Source organism: Anopheles nili, chromosome 2 (assembly GCF_943737925.1).
Source record: "Anopheles nili chromosome 2, idAnoNiliSN_F5_01, whole genome shotgun sequence".
NCBI classification, from domain to species: domain Eukaryota; kingdom Metazoa; phylum Arthropoda; class Insecta; order Diptera; family Culicidae; genus Anopheles; species Anopheles nili.
This window is the reverse complement of record NC_071291.1, coordinates 62,383,642-62,399,202: the sequence shown is the minus strand read 5'-3', so window position 1 is coordinate 62,399,202 and position 15,561 is coordinate 62,383,642. Positions and strand designations below refer to the sequence as shown.

The following is a 15,561-nucleotide window of genomic DNA, read 5'->3' as shown; positions in this document are numbered from 1 at the left end:
CTTACCTGCGACTCGTCTGTGAGAACGGTTTTAAAGATCTCCTCCACCACCTTGCTGTCCATCTGGCCAATGTTTGTGAGGTCAAAGTGTGGGCTCAACATGTCCACCAGCTCGTCCTTGGACGCTTTCCCTATCGTGTCCTGCAGCTCCGTATCGCCCGCGAGATCATCGAAGGCGGCTGAATGTTTGATAAGCTCATCTTCCGTCATGATTTGGCTCACGAAATCTTCCTCGATCAGATCGTTCGGCAGTCCAAGCACATCGTTCAACGCTTCCGTGTCGCTGTTATCGTCCTCCTCCATCTTGGTCGTTCCAGCCGGAGCACCATTGGGTGTGGCGCTTGTTGGACCGAAAGTCGCCACACCACCACTGCCACTGGCACCCGCACTAGCCGTCGTGGTTGCGGTCACAGATGCACCACCGGAAGTCATCAAACCCGCGGAAGGTGATGCGCTATTGGTAGCACCACCTGGCGCCGTTGGCAGTGTGGCAGGAGGAGCTGTTCCGGATCCGGACGCCCCAACCGGCATTGGCCGTTGACCGAGTTTAACGGGCAGCAGTGAACCGCCAGCAGCGTTCGGTTGCGACTGCTGCCCACTGGTTGGCGTTGGTTCACGCTGCTCTTTGGACTGGTTGGCCACTTCCTCCTCCTTACTTTTCACAGCCTCGAATAGCTTTAGCTCCTCGGCCGATAGCTTCACCGTTTTATCATCCGAAACGTCACTCTTCACGTCGTCGTCGCTGGGCGGATTCTCGAACGTGGGCATGACACTCGAGCTGAGCAACGATCGACCAAAGAACGCATCCTGCAGTATGTTCGGGTAGATCTCGATGAGCTTGTTCTTCGGCTTCCGTCGGATAGGCTTCTTCTTTGGTTTTGGCCCCCCGGCTCCCGAGGCCTCCGTGCCATCCTCCAGCAGCCCATCCGCCAGATCGTCGTCGTCCTTGCCACCACCACCACCATCCTTGGTCCGGATACCGCGGTTCCGCACGAAGAACCCCCCGATGCCTAGTTTTTGCAGATTTCGCTGCCGCTTCTTCCGCAACACCACGGTGCCGTTTTCCGTGGTGAACAGCGCGAACCCTTCCGGCGGTGTCGGATCGTTCCACACCATGCCGTCTTTGTAGATCTCGGCTTCCTCCTTCGGATCGAGCGGCTCCAGGCGCATGTCCTCGAGCGAGTTGTCGTGGCTGCTTCCCGCTACCACTGACTCGATCGCGGCCAGTATGCCGGCGTCCTTCTCCGTCGGTGGTGGTTCTAGCGGAAGTTTCGGTTTCCGCTTGCCGCGCTTTCCAAACTCTGCCTGCAGCGCCTTAATTTGGTGCAACCCGTGTTCGCTCAAACACACGCCGTCCAGGTAGTGGTTGCCCTCTAGCGCAAGCGGTGCCACCTTCTCTTCGGGTTTCGCATTTATCCTCCCAGAAGCCACTGAAACGCCTGCGATCGCTAAGGGTGCCGCCGATGAGGCCTTCCGCTTCGGCACCAAATGAGGCGGGGGCTGATCGGCTGGACGGCAGGACAAACAGGTGTAGCCCTCCTCGGCACACCGCTCGGCATCGGATTCGCTTTTGATCTGATCACAGGCACAATGGAGCCACCGTTCGCACTGATGGCATTGGATGATCAGTTCGCCTTCCGCGTAACCCTCGCTGCACGACGGGCAGTTCGATTGACTAGCACACGGACCGCACTCGGTGTAGCTGTTCATCCAGGCACAATTGAACCCTGGACTGTTTGCGCCACACTTCAGGCACATGGCGCACCACTTGCACTTCCACGTGCCCTGCGGCACATGCTCCAGAGGCGGATCCATGCAGTAGATGTGGTACGAAATGTCACAATCATCGCACAGGATGAGCCGAGCCTCGTCGTGCCGCTGTCCGCATCCCTCACAGATCGTGCAATCCAGACACCGCCAGCCCTTCTGCAGGATCACCTTCGTCACCTTCACGTTGGTGCAGTACGGATGGTAGCACTGGCCGCACTGGGTGCACGAAATCAAGCACCCTTCCTGATCCGTTCCGATCGCGCCGCACATCACACAGATGTCCTGCGTCAGGACGAACTTGTCCTTCGCTGAGCACAGCACGAGCCGGTTCTCTCCGCCGGGTTCCTCCTCGCACGTTTTGCTAACCGCCGCCATCGTCAGGTCGACTGTAGGCCGTTGCAGACCCAGTCCGGGCACACCAAAGATGCCGCGCATTTTCGCCTTCGAGCCGCGTTTTCGTGTGATGTCGGCCAGTCGTGACTTCTTTTGGAATCCCTTCCCGAGGCCCTTCGGTCGGCTGCCAGCGAGACCTCCGGTAAGCGATAATCCAAGCCGTTTTTTAGCGATCTTACTCGCCACGTACGGTTTACCCTTACCGAGACCAATGTCCGCGGATCCACCCGATCGATCAAGCCGATCCCGAAATGGCACCTCACGGCCATCTGCACCATCCACCTCCATCGCATCGTCATTAAGCAGACTGTCCTGCGACAAGGACATACTGTCCTCATCCGCACTGCTGCTACGTCGCAACGCCGCCGCCAACCTCCCATTGTGTATGACCGTTTTGCACGGACTGCACAGATACTCGTACTCCGGATTGGACTCCTTTCGCGCGTGGTACACCGACAGATCAGCATCCGGATCGCAGCTACTGTGCACAAACTTTGAGCACACGCTGCACTTCACCATCTCCCGGTAAGCGGCCGCCCGATACGCCCGGTGACAAATCGGACACGAGAAGCCCTTATTCCGCTGCTGATAGCACGAATCACACACCGTGTAATGCGAGTGCCATCGCGAGGACGCACCGGCACCAGGCGTACGTGCACCGCAATCGGAACACACGCGGCAACAGCGACACTTCCAGCCCAGCTTCGGTATCGACGTCATGATCGGCCGCAAACAGCTCGCGTGGTAGATCTTGTCGCACAGCTCGCACGCCACCGAGCGGCCCTCGGATGAGTCAGGTACACGACAGATTTGGCACTTTTTACACGAGTTGCACTGCCACCCGGTGCGGACGCCGGGCAGCTGCGCCAACCCAACGCACGTGCCGTGGTAATGATCGCCGCAGATCGAACACATCACCAGGTTGCCGACGTCACCCAGCGCCGAACACTGGCGGCAGTTGATGTCCTCCGCACACACTAAAGGCACTTGTCCCAGATGCTCCTTGCAGAATATGTTGTACGTTTGGATCACCTGAAATCCGCCGGACGCGGCCACACACGGAAAATGGTACCACTTCGGACAGGACATCTGTAACGAAACACACGAGCGATCGATCAGCAAGTTGCCAGCAAAAAAGAGTGTCCTTTTTGGAAGGGCGGCACCTACCTTGCACGATAAGCTGGCTCCGTAGTGCGAACAAAAGTGGCACCGTCGGCTAAGGCTTTGCACCACAACCAGCTCAAGGTTACTGAGTGTCCCGCTAACAGGATCTCGGCCAACACCGTACGACCAGAGTGCGCAACACCGATGCACGTAGAAGTATCCGCCATCGCTTATCGAACTTTCGAGGATCTCCAGGTGACCGATCTTTTCCAACTCATCCGTATACTCAGCATTCGCGATCGGGTTTCTACAACAGACAATACGTTTGAAAAAGAGGTAAAATATGCATACATACACCCATCCCACGATCACTTACTTGCACTTATTGGAGCCCTTCTGTCGCTTGCTGCTACCCAACTGCGGCGGCCCCAGGCTAGACGCTTTCGGGCTCTTGTCACCAAAGCTATCCCCGGGCGCATCCGGTCCGGATGACGATGAGGACGCCTTGTCCTCGAGCGCCGACGCGATCTGATCAGCAGCCAGTGTCATCTCGATGCGCAGCATCTCACCCTGACCGAGTTGGCTCCGTTCGCCCAGGTTACACAGCGCGCACAACTTTCCCGGGTATTTCTCCGGAAAGTACGGCATCTCGTCCGGAGCGGGCATGAGTAGGGCCGCCGGATCAACGGACTCCATCTCGGCGGTCGGTGTCGATGCGACGGAACTGTTTGCCGTACTGGCACCTCCACCGCCACCTAACGACGGACCATCATCGCTCGGGGACGAAAGGAGCGGACCAAACCCGCTGCCGGCCGTTGTCGGAGAGCCCGCAAGGGATGTTCCCGTTCCTGTCGAGGGGCTTCTGTTAGCTGTACCGGTGGCCACTAGAATACCGGCGGTGCTGCTACTCGAACTGGTGATGGTGGTGGTGGTGGTATCGTGCAGGGTGCTGGTGGTAATGGCAGTTAGCTCCGCTTTCCTTTTAGGGATACCACCACGAACAACATTAGTACTTTTATATCTAAAAAGCAGTGGAAACGGGGTTCTTGGACTAGAGTTAGGAGGTAACACGATCGACCGGCTTCGGTATGGCGGTGAAAGAATTGAAAGATGGAGGGCGGGGATCTCGCTCGAGGGGGGCGGACCAACCCGTGTCCGTTCTACGTTACCTTTTAACGATCTTGCTGCCATCCGCGGACGAGGGTGACGAACCGCCCAGCGCTGTGACCGCAGCGATCGTGGCACCGCTCAGCTTGATCATCGTCGAACCGCCGGATGTACCGGTGAGACCACTGCCGGATGTGGCCGCATTCGTTGCTCCCCCACCGGCCGACATCTTGAGCAGGGGGATGAAATCTTTCTTCGGCCGTCCGGGGCCTCGTCGCAGGGCCGCAGCCGATGGTTTTCCACCACCGAGTCCGTACCGGATCGCAGGAGACCCACCGGTGCCTGTTCCGATTGGAACTGGCGAGGATACGGATGAAGGCGAGGATGACGATGGTGATGATGCGGTCGAGGACGAGGACGAAGTTGTCCCGCTGTTGGTGGCTAAGGACACACCACTACTAACGGTGGTTGTGCTGGTGTTAGTACCACCGATCGATGATGATGCCGACGATCCGAGGATGATCGTCTTGATCGTTAGCTTCTGATGCTTTTGATGGTGTTGCTGGGTTACGGTGCGGATCGTTTCCGGTGGTGCTCGGACGTTGTTCGCACTCCCTTCACTCCCACCGCCGGTCACCGCCGGTTGCTCCCCGAGGTTCTGTGACGGTACCAACACCAGCGAAGCGGTCTCTTCTACCGGCGAGGATTGACACGACGAGATCGGTGCGGTCGTTGGGTCCAGAATCGATTCTGCCACGTGATGATGGTGCCGGCGTGGTGATGATAGTTCGACGGAATACGTTACGAAATAGTGGTACGAGTGGGGCGTTGTGGGAGGGGTGGATAAATATACACGATCAAACACAAGGTACGGGATGATGGCGCAAGTCACCTCTTATTAGGGTGCTATCGGGGGCTGTTTTTTTTTGAGTATACTCAATAGACAAACAACAATCCCGTATCACCCGGGAATGCACTACTACGGCGAGAATGGCCTTTTAAAAAAACCGATATGTTGCGCGCGCCCGTCTGAGTATGCTATGGGCCTACTACGATTGCTAGCTTTTAATCGGCGTTTTTCGTTTTCTTTTATCGCTAGTACACTACTGAAGAAGGAGGCGATGGTACGGAAGGATGAATGGCGACATAATGTTGTGTGCGTGTGTGAGTGTGTAGGTGTAGATTTTTTGTGTGTCTATTTCCTGTACGTAATTTCCGTCTTAAATATATTTTCTTTAGGTGCGTGCGTGCGTGAGTAGTTTTCGATAGGGAAAAGGGTATTACTTTCTAGTACTAAAAACAAAAGTATAGTATACAGGTGTAATGAAACAGTACGTTTGCGTAGAAGTAGCAGGTAGTAGGGGGGCACACCGTCTAGAGTTCTGGGTTCTACTGGTGGTCTGTAAAAATTTGGCAGAAAAGCGTGTAAATTTAGAAATTATAAAATAATGAACGAACAACGCAAATGACGGCAAAAGGGTTGGTGTTAGAAACAAACAAACAAAATATAACATGGAAACACGCCTGCTCGAGGCAGGCTGACGCAGGACGCGTACAAGGATTATTTGGACGATGTTTAGACACAAAAGATTAAGAAAAACATAAAAAAATATAAATACGCTTATGTTGTGTGTTATGTTGGCTCCGTACTTCAAGGACACGAACAGAGTTGCGTTTTAATCACAGTTCCAGCTAGCGCTATTGAAACATAAAATTACATACAAATCGTTGTTGTCGTCGGTATTTTTTTTTCATTCTACGCTGTAAAGCCGATGAATGCTTGTACAAGAAAATGATGCTACAAAAATGGGTTAGTGTAGCTTGAGACCCAACAGACAGACCCCGGCTAGCCATGGGGGGGGACATTATTTTAGTGACAAACGGCCCTTTAACCAAGCATTCCTCCCACGCTTCTACTATCAAAACTACCTTCTCTCGGGGGTTTTCTATTCGCATGCTACGAGAAAAGATAAGCGTGTTACCACCACCAGCACCACACGGACACAGGTAGGATGACGGGCACGGGCATGCAGGACGAGAGTTACTCACCGAGCGGTGCATTCAGCGATAGCGCATCCTGATCCTGCATGAACTCGTAATCACCGTAATCCGAGCCGTCCTCGAACTCGTTGCTATCGAGAAGAATTTGCTCCGGATCCATGCTCGGTCCGTTTTGTAATGGCCAGATCCTTGGCTTTCGCTAATGTGACTCAACTGCTCTGTTATCTTCCGCGTACGATGGCTGGGCAAACATCCTGTGTTCTCTGCCCGATTACTACGACGCCGATACACCAATAACACTTTCGGGCCAAACCGCTTGTGAGTGCGTCGTGTGGAAACGTGCACACGTGTGCGCGCGCGCGCGCGTCTGTCTGTCTGCCTTAGAAATTATACACCACCCACTTTGATGCTTACTTTTGATCGAACAACTAAAAAACCACACAAAACATCAACGCAAGTTTCTTATGCTCTGCAGCTTTCCGTCGCTGTTTCGCGGTACACAGGTCACTACCGGTTTTTCTGCGCCTACTGCTCCTGCTTCTGCTGCTGCCAGTGACGGTTGCGTTACTTTTTCCGTCTTCTTTTCCATGAATACATGCGTCAAAATTCTAGCAGCTGCTGAATTACACGACACTAACACAATTGCTGCTGGCTACCCTGTTGGGAGGTTAGAATAATACACGTTTGGTTACATCAAGCGAGGCTCACCCGTCCCGGTTAGAGCACGGGTGTGCCGCGGGGTGGAGGGGGGAGGGGCGCGGACAAGAAACTACACCTAGAGGCCCCGCAGGAACGCGGGTGGATCGGTTGCGCCCCCGGGGTAAGGGGTTGATTTATGGGCTAGATAACCGAACCCGGACGGGCCCGAAAAGAACCTGACACCGTCACTTCGCTGTCGTCGTCGAGGTTACTTTGCAAGGAAACCACCGCACACAGGGGGGGGAGGGGGGCATCGTCCCACACACAGGTACGGAAGCTCGAAATAATACGCGCGGAGTGAAATTGCAATCCGCTACATCCGACGACGGTTTTGGTACACTTCCGGTTAGAACGTGCTCTCGGTTGGCCACGGCTATTTGCAAACACTGGTGCGATGGGTGGAGTGCGCTTTTCCACCACCACTCAAACACGCCAGTAGCGCCGTTCGCACGGTACGAGCGCAGCTAATTGGCATGGTGCGGTAGTGGACCCGTCGGAACACACTGGGCGTTCGTACCGTCACTCTGGCCGCATTGTCACCGACGTTCCGGGCCACATGCGGGTTTCGATAAACGAGCGAACTGGCGGGGTGTGTCCGCACTGCTAGTACCACTGGGCGCTATCACTGCTTGCGGGAATGCTTCCGATGCGGACCGTGCTCGTCATCGTTCGCGGTGGTCGCCATTGTTGGGAAAGCCAACGGGTCGATTTTTGGACGCCACCTTTACACCGATCGAAGACCGCTGCCCAACCGTAAACGAGTTACCCACGTACTGTTGTGCGGGTGGCTTTCGGGTGCGACGCGTTTGCTACATAATTTCAACGTTTTTCACACGAAAATCGGCTGGAAAAACGCCTGATGACAACACGAGCTGATTACACTTTTCGGGCTGTAGCTTTGTTATACTGTTATACGGTAGGGGCTGTAGCTTTGTTTCGTGATACCGCACAACCGCAGCGCTAGTGTGCGCTGGCATTTTGACAGTAGCTGGCGTTGTTTGGTTTGATTGAAGCAAATTTCTACCAGCGCTAGACGTAATCAAGCAAGCACCCGAATACGTTCGATGATTTATGGTTTACAGCTAACAGTTAAGAAGTCGCACAGCTCGTAAACCGTTGCTATTAGCATAGGTGTGGTAATTGTTCCATTGATTTTGATTGGAATTTAATAAAGTGTGCAGTTTTCAAGGCTTTTAATTGCCTTTCTGAATGATCATTATCGAAATATTGCAATACAAAACATCGCAAACAAACGTCGTCGGTTGTAGTTGTTTTGACATTTCTAAACCCTAACGGTTGTTCTTCAGTGGTTGTTTATGCAGTTGCTGTTTTCCCCCCCAAAAATTGTAAGTTTGATTGCCTCGTTCAACTGAATTTTCTATGTGTTACTGGCATTTTATCTATTTTCCATAGTATACCGTATACAGTATCAAAAATGAGTGTTACAAGGAGATCACGGGCAAGGACGAACAAACCAATACCGCCTAGCGTTTTCGACGATCAAATCTCGGTTATGAAAAATAATATCTCACGTGCAACGATAAATGGAAACGTAACGACACGTGTTCCGACCGGGATATCGTATGTAGACAGTAATGCTACGATAGAAAACACTATCTTTTTGAAACCAGGCAAATGGCGAAAGTCGATGGCTAAAAAGAGCACCACGCTGAGGGGTAGTTCCATCGTGGAAGGGCGTCGGATGACCATGCAACTAGCAGACTACCAGGCATCGCAAACATTGGTCGACGTAACAAACAAAACGATTGCGGATGATGATGGGCCCCAGTCGGAGATGCACAACGTGTCTTTGCAGCAGTTCCATACGCCAGTAGTTTCCATGAAAACCGTAACCGATCAGTGTTATTTACGCTTGAAAAGTGCGAGAAACGAAGTATTTCAACGCTGTGGGCAGCAGGAACCAATATCATTCGAGCAAATGGTCGACAAACTGCAGATAACCATAAAACGTAAGATCGGGGAAGGAGTTTACGGTGAAGTATTTCTCTGCATCAAAGCAAATGGCGAGCAGTGCGTGCTGAAGTTGATTCCCATCGAAGGCAGCATGCTTATCAATGGCGAGAGGCAGAAAACGTTCGAAGAAATACTATCCGAGGTGATAATCACCGCGGAGCTGAGCAATTTGCGTCAACGAAATGTCCAGTTCAGCACGGACGGGTTCGTGGAGTTGCGCAATGTAAGCTGCGTGATGGGCCAGTACCCCAGCCAGTTGGTAGACCTATGGCGGGATTACAATAAAAAGCATGGTTCGGAAAACGACAGCCCAGAGGAGTTTTCGCAGGATCAGCAGTACATAGTATTCGAGACAGCGTACGGCGGGACCGATTTGGATAGTTTTCGTTTTAAAAATGCCAACGAAATGTTTTCCATATTCACGCAAATCGTACTGACCTTAGCTATCGCTGAACAGCGTTACGATTTCGAACATCGTGATCTGCACACCGGCAATATACTGATCGAGAGAACGAAGGAGAAGCAGCGTAACTTCTATCTTCTGGGTGAAGAAATTGTAATTCAAACGCACAAACTCAAGGCGACCATAATTGATTACACCCTGTCACGTGTCGTGTACAACGGCCTGTGCCTGTTTAACGATCTCTCCACTGAGGAAGAGCTTTTCACCGCGGAAGGCGACTACCAGTTTGAGATCTATCGCAGCATGAAGACGGTACTGAAAAACGAATGGAACGTATATTCGCCGAAAACGAATGTGCACTGGTTGCACTATTTGCTAGATAAGCTAATCTGCAACAGGAGCTCAGGGAAAGTAACGCAAGACCATAAAGCTGTACTGCAATCGATGAAGGATTTACGCGACGTGCTGCTAGAGTTTAACAGCGCACATGAAATTGTACAGAACTACATTACATCTCCTGCGGGTGATGCGCACAAGGAGAACTCCAAACCGATTCCACCGTCATAGAAATGCAATATAAATATGTTTTATTAATGAAATTATTTTAAATAAATGCTTTTAATCACTAACAGTAATGCTATGTGAGATTTTAAAATGTATAATGGTTTAATTAAATAATGTAAATGTTATTTAAACTTTGTGAATGCAATTCAAGTGATAAAGTTTTTAAATATTCTTTAGTCAGATTCGTGCATGAAATAGACAACCCAAAATAGTATTAATAATTAAAGTGCGTTAAAAAATGTCAAACAAACTTATGTTAATGCAAATTTTCATATCAAATGGTGAAAATAGAGAAAAAACGAGCATTTTGAGTTTGACATTTGTTGTGAACAAAATTTGTCAGTCTCAATGGCACTTCAGCGCAGTTGTTTTCTGTCCCTCTTCGTCGCTGTCAGTTCAGGCGTTTGCCACATGTGAAATTGCATCAGCGTTTTTGAACCAGTTTTTCGTAGTAAAAAGTTAGTATTTTCAATTAAGACCTGGTGCCAGTTATTCCGCTACCCCCGGGTTAAGTGGTGTAATTTAGATGCACCGTAACCAGGCCACTTCCGGGCGGTAGCGCGCGTTTTAAGGTGCCTTCCAGAGAGAGAGCAGACTGTGGCGCTGCTTACCAACACCACTAAACGCGCGGCTCGTTCGCGACCGGCATGTCGTCCGGCGGTCCAGCGATGTCGATACGGCGGCATTGCACCGAAACGTCCCAGAACCACGTTTAACCGTTTCGTTTTCCGTTCCAGGGCTCGAAAGCAATCACGGCAAGATGACGTTATCGTGTCGGTTTTATAAACAGAAGTACCCGGAGGTGGAGGACGTAGTGATGGTGAACGTGCGGTCGATCGCCGAGATGGGCGCGTACGTTTACCTGCTCGAGTACAACAACATCGAGGGCATGATTCTGCTCTCGGAGCTGTCCCGCCGGCGCATTCGCTCGATTAACAAATTGATCCGCGTCGGCAAAACGGAACCCGTTGTCGTGATCCGTGTGGACAAAAACAAAGGCTACATCGATCTGTCCAAGCGGCGCGTCTCGCCCGAGGACGTTGAGAAGTGTACGGAGCGGTTCTCGAAGGCGAAAGCGGTCAACTCGATCCTGCGCCACGTCGCTGACATCATGGGTTTCGACAACCAGAAGCTGGAGGAGCTGTACGAGAAAACGGCGTGGTACTTCGAGGAGAAGCACAACTTCAAAGTGACCGCGTTCGACGTGTTCAAGCAGTGCGCCGTGTACGTATATTCCCTGCGAAGGTTCACGAGAGAACGGTAGTGACTTATGTGCGCGTTTTTTTTTTGACATCCACTTCCATTTCAGCGATCCGACGTTGCTAGACGAGTGTGGCCTGGATGCGGAACTGAAGGAACTGCTGCTCAGCAACATCCAGCGGAAGTTGGTGTCACAGGCGGTTAAAATTCGAGCCGACATTGAGTGTGCCTGCTACGGGTACGAGGGTATCGATGCGGTAAAAACGGCCCTCCGTGCCGGGTTGGATCTGTCCACCGAGGAGCTGCCCATTAAGATAAACCTCATCGCGCCCCCGCTGTATGGTAGGTATTCCGACGTGCTGGCGTACTGACGATGGTGCTTTAATCCCCCGCTTTACGCTCCTAGTCATGACCACGTCCACTCCGGAGAAAGCCGAAGGACTGAAAGCGCTCGAGGTGGCCATCGAGAAGATCAGGGAAACGATCGAGGGGCTGGGCGGTGTGTTCAAGGTGCAGATGGCACCGAAGGTGGTGACCGCGACCGATGAGGCCGATCTGGCGCGGAAGATGGAGCGCGCGGAGGCAGAGAACGCAGAGGTGTCCGGGGATGAGGAGGACGACAATGAGGTTGGCATCAAGTATAAGATGGAGGACATGGGTGACGATAAGCTGGACAAGGATATCGAGTTCGAGGGCAGCGGCGATGAGGAGGAGCAGGACGAGAAGCAGGAAGAGTAGTAGCAGCTAAGGACGACACAATGCACCTGCGGGCAATGGCCATCCGCAACTCAAAGATACCGCGGGATCGGCGCGCGTGGAAGAGCGTACGGCGGAAAGAAAAGTGAGCGAGGCGTAGCTTTCTTCTTTCAACTCCCCTCCCAAATTCAGCTAATGATTGCTCTCCCTTTACTTTGTAAAACGGATTATTTGTATTAAATGGTATAATAACATTCTAACTTCCGAAGTATCTGATCGAACGTGCCCTTTATTCCACGTTACTCGGGCGCGGGAAAAGAGAGAGAAAAAAAACAAATATCGCGTTCGATCGATCGTTTTGCGTTTAACCGGTGGGACGTGTCGGAGATATCGTTTAAGCCCGCAAACCCGGAACCGTGCTCGTCAATGTTTAGGGAGGAAGGGAAAAAAATTAAATTAGTTAGGAACAGAAAAAGAAACTAACAAAAAGAATATCGCGTCGAGCGGGGACACAAAAGCAAAACCATAAGCCACCTATTCTACTACTGTTCGAAACAAAAGGTATATAAAAATAACGAAATCTAGCTAACTCAGCAACATCACCCACCGACAGCGTCCAACGGAAAACAGACAACTAAGCTGGCGGATCTCTTCATCCTCGTGCGGTCGTGAGTCCGTTGTCGGATTACCGGCCCTTCCAAGCGGAAATCCTAATGGCAGCGGTCCTGCAGCTCTACCGGAACGTGATGATCGTGCTGCCGATGCTCTTTTCGCTGCAAATGTGTTCGAGCGCCCGTTCCACCTCGTTCGGAGTGTACACCTGGTTCGCGGCAGAGAAAAGGGACATTTGTTAAGCGTTGCAGAACCATCGAAAGATCCGGCACTCAACCGCTTTACCCGATCGACGACGGTTTTCAACGTTTCATCGTTCACGAAGCCGGCCAACCGTCTCAGCACCAGATGGCAGAGATGCGGTCCACCCCAGTCGACGGTGGTGCGGAAGAGACACGCGAACGCCTTCCGGCAGCGGACGTATGTGCCGAGGAAGAACCGCCCGATCACACCGTAGTCGTCCGTCGAGATCTCCGGTTCGACCGCGTCCACTATCACGCCGTCTTTGGTGAGGAACTTTTCGAGAAACTTATAATCGTACCCGAGCCGCGTCGTGAGAAAGATGAAGTGGAACTTTTCCCTCGACGTTAGCTCGTTGATGAAGTTGGACTTGTCGACGTTGACGTCGATAAAGTTCGACCGGAAGTGCTCGTTCGCGAAGGTTATAATGTCCGCAGCGCCTACGGGGGGCAAGAAAAAAAAAGCAAGCAGAACATTAGCTGGGATGTCTGCCACAAATGTAAGATTTTATTTAATTTATTTTATGAGACCGATTTGTGGGAATGGAGTAAACTGATGTACATTTACCTCTCTCCTCTAGCAGATTGAAATCGAAAAGAAACAAAAGCATTAGACCTCGCCTACACTACAATCACGCGGAGCGCTTCATCATCTTACCGAGGTTGTTGATCACAGGAACCGATCGTGTATGGCAGGTGGCGGCGACATGTGCGCCCCATTTGTGGACGAGCTGGGTAATCACGCAACCGACCGGTGAGCAGGAATCCTGCACCAAAATACGCCGGCCCTTGCACGTGTGCTCATTCAGTCGGTGCACGTCGAGCAGGTTCAGTGCGATCGAGCCACTGTACGGAAGGCTTGCGGCCCCCTCGAACCCAATTAGGAACGGTTTGCGTGCAACGCGTGTCTCCGGTACGACGACAAACTCGGAGGCTACCCCAGGTTCGTACCAGTTTGTCGCTAGCCACACTTCGTCCCCAATTTCAAGCCCACTTTTCGTGCCCGTGCCAACGGCTTCGACGATGCCGGCACACGATCTTCCTAGGACGAGTGGGAGCTCCGGATCGTACGTGCTATTGTACGAGCGGATCATCCGCCGCAGGGTTCGGCCGTATCCGAACGCGATCCGGCGATCGATGCGGTTCAGTGAAGCGGCTCGCACGCGCACCAGTATGTCGGAAGATGACTGGAACTGTGGGACAGCCGTTTGGCATACGACCACATTGTCTGGATCACGGAACGACGTGGATGCGATCGATTTCATGATCGGTGTTGGAAGGTGGGGTCGAGCTAGCCAAACCCCCAGCATGAAACCTCCCGTCGTACCGAAACCCAGCCCGATCAGTATCGCAAAAGCGTTGTTCCGAGCGACTGAAAAGGATAAGGGTGCAAGAGTTACATGGGTTGTACGTTTCCCCCCGTGTATGGGTGCTTACTTTCATCGCGGAAAAACACGCGCAACTCCTCGTACAACACGGATGGGTCGAGAACTTCGCGTGCGGAGCTTTTCAAACGCTGCACAAGCGCGATGAAGTTGGTCCACGCGTTACGTAGCACTGTTCCCGCTTCACTGTTAGCTTCATTGAGTGTCTGAAAGAAGGGCACGTTTGGTGGGAGCAAAAGGATATTATTGATCGGTTGTCCTGAGTGGTGATCCGCAGCGCAGAGGCAAGAAGGAAAGGCAGGCATGCTTACTCGCAACGCTAAAGCACGTCCCTCGTCGGAGTACTGACGCACCACGCGTAGACCGCTTTCGGTTGCCATGGTTAGGTTGTTCTTTGATCAACGAAATAGCAAAGAGGACGTTTTAGACACAAGCCGGACAGCGTAGGGCTTAGCGTTTTTCGAGCCCAATGACGCACGGATATGCTCGCGGTTACGTTAGTAGTATGGAGAGTATTTACATGAGGATCTGATAGCGAGTTCCCGTTTCCGTGAAAGCCGTGTAAACGCACAGACACGCAGCACACAATGATAGAAATAGAAAACACCGATTACATAAGAGCGCGATATCGCGGGTTTTAGGGAATGCAAAAAAAGCCGGCAAAGTTAGTAGAGGTTAGGGCTTGGCGTACGAAACGGGCTTACAACTGGCGCGGTTGACAGATTCCACACGCCGAAACCAATGTAAACCGCTGGATGAAGCATGGCGTAAACAATGTACTTGTCGTTTTTTTTTACCTTCACAGTTCCGACAACATCTCCGACTCGTTGCTTGGCGTCGTCCATGGATGTTCCTGATCGGATACTTTTACGCTATTGGATGGTGTTTCCCGTGCGGCCAGCTTGACTAGAACGTGCCCGATAACCTAGGCTAGGGTAAGTCGTTTTCTTTGGTTTCAAATTCAAGTGCTTTTATCGTAATATCAAAGGCGATCATTGCACTTATCTGGCAATCGATGTAGTCATACTTGTTTCGATACAAGCACTCGATTTTATCATACTTTATTCATTCTTATTTTCTATAACGAAACAAACCACATATATTAGATTAGCGATAAGGATCAATGTTGTATGCTTTCTTGCGTTACGAGAAAGGAAATGCTGTACGTTACATTCAGAAGCATACTTTCACTTCGTTCGTTCGTAGATTTTCTCTCTTTGTTCCGGTGTTCGGTGTATGACGGCCGTGGCAATTTTCTACAAACAAACTGTTTAAGGATTCATATTAAACGAAATTTAGACACATCACTTTTTGAAGTCAGCAAATGCGCAAAGAAACATGGGACCGAATTTACGAAACACAAAAATCTTCGTTCACAAAGTAGTGAGCAAAACAATCCTCTTTACTCACATCTT

At 51.6% G+C, this 15,561-nt stretch overlaps 4 protein-coding genes across 4 annotated transcripts in view; 2 read left to right on the top strand and 2 right to left on the bottom strand.

Annotated features, from left to right (window-relative positions):
- LOC128731202 (uncharacterized) overlaps positions 1-6,534 on the bottom strand; it is a 28,823-nt gene extending 22,289 nt beyond the window's left edge. Inside the window, exons 1-5 of the mRNA XM_053824307.1 lie at positions 6,423-6,534; positions 4,436-5,123; positions 3,643-4,317; positions 3,330-3,573; positions 6-3,251 (exon numbers count right to left, since the gene is read on the bottom strand). Of these exons, the coding sequence (XP_053680282.1) occupies positions 6-3,251; positions 3,330-3,573; positions 3,643-4,317; positions 4,436-5,123; positions 6,423-6,534 (4,965 nt within the window). The remainder of the gene's footprint in view (positions 1-5; positions 3,252-3,329; positions 3,574-3,642; positions 4,318-4,435; positions 5,124-6,422) is intronic.
- Positions 6,535-8,586: 2,052 nt separating this feature from the next.
- On the top strand, positions 8,587-10,017 carry LOC128727618 (serine/threonine-protein kinase haspin homolog). Its single transcript, XM_053821550.1, has one exon. It carries the CDS (start codon positions 8,587-8,589, stop codon positions 10,015-10,017), a length of 1,431 nt encoding a protein of 476 aa, XP_053677525.1.
- A 396-nt stretch (positions 10,018-10,413) lies between these two features.
- LOC128721420 (eukaryotic translation initiation factor 2 subunit 1) lies at positions 10,414-12,172 on the top strand. Its single transcript, XM_053815173.1, has 4 exons — positions 10,414-10,472; positions 10,752-11,238; positions 11,324-11,556; positions 11,621-12,172. The coding sequence occupies exons 2-4, from the start codon at positions 10,775-10,777 to the stop codon at positions 11,950-11,952; spliced, it is 1,029 nt and encodes a 342-aa protein (XP_053671148.1). The 5' UTR covers positions 10,414-10,472; positions 10,752-10,774; the 3' UTR covers positions 11,953-12,172.
- On the bottom strand, positions 12,152-15,037 carry LOC128721419 (reticulon-4-interacting protein 1, mitochondrial-like). Its single transcript, XM_053815172.1, has 7 exons — positions 14,944-15,037; positions 14,458-14,538; positions 14,199-14,352; positions 13,420-14,133; positions 13,330-13,338; positions 12,808-13,202; positions 12,152-12,730 (listed from the first exon to the last, which is right to left on the bottom strand). The coding sequence occupies exons 1-7, from the start codon at positions 14,989-14,991 to the stop codon at positions 12,644-12,646; spliced, it is 1,488 nt and encodes a 495-aa protein (XP_053671147.1). The 5' UTR covers positions 14,992-15,037; the 3' UTR covers positions 12,152-12,643.
- Positions 15,038-15,561: the final 524 nt, after the last annotated feature.

Bases quoted from the DNA above. Each gene is read 5' to 3' on its own strand.
- LOC128727618 (XM_053821550.1), top strand. From the start codon at position 8,587: ATGAAAAATAATATCTCACGTGCAACGATAAATGGAAACGTAACGACA.
- LOC128721419 (XM_053815172.1), bottom strand. From the start codon at position 14,991: ATGGACGACGCCAAGCAACGAGTCGGAGATGTTGTCGGAACTGTGAAG. The intron at 14,539-14,943 runs GTAAAAAAAAAC...CGTTGATCAAAG, and splicing joins ATGTTGTCGGAACTGTGAAG to AACAACCTAACCATGGCAAC. The intron at 12,731-12,807 runs GTAAAGCGGTTG...GCCGCGAACCAG, and splicing joins TGAAAACCGTCGTCGATCGG to GTGTACACTCCGAACGAGGT.
- LOC128721420 (XM_053815173.1), top strand. From the start codon at position 10,775: ATGACGTTATCGTGTCGGTTTTATAAACAGAAGTACCCGGAGGTGGAG. The intron at 11,239-11,323 runs GTACGTATATTC...CTTCCATTTCAG, and splicing joins GTGTTCAAGCAGTGCGCCGT to CGATCCGACGTTGCTAGACG. The intron at 11,557-11,620 runs GTAGGTATTCCG...TTACGCTCCTAG, and splicing joins CATCGCGCCCCCGCTGTATG to TCATGACCACGTCCACTCCG.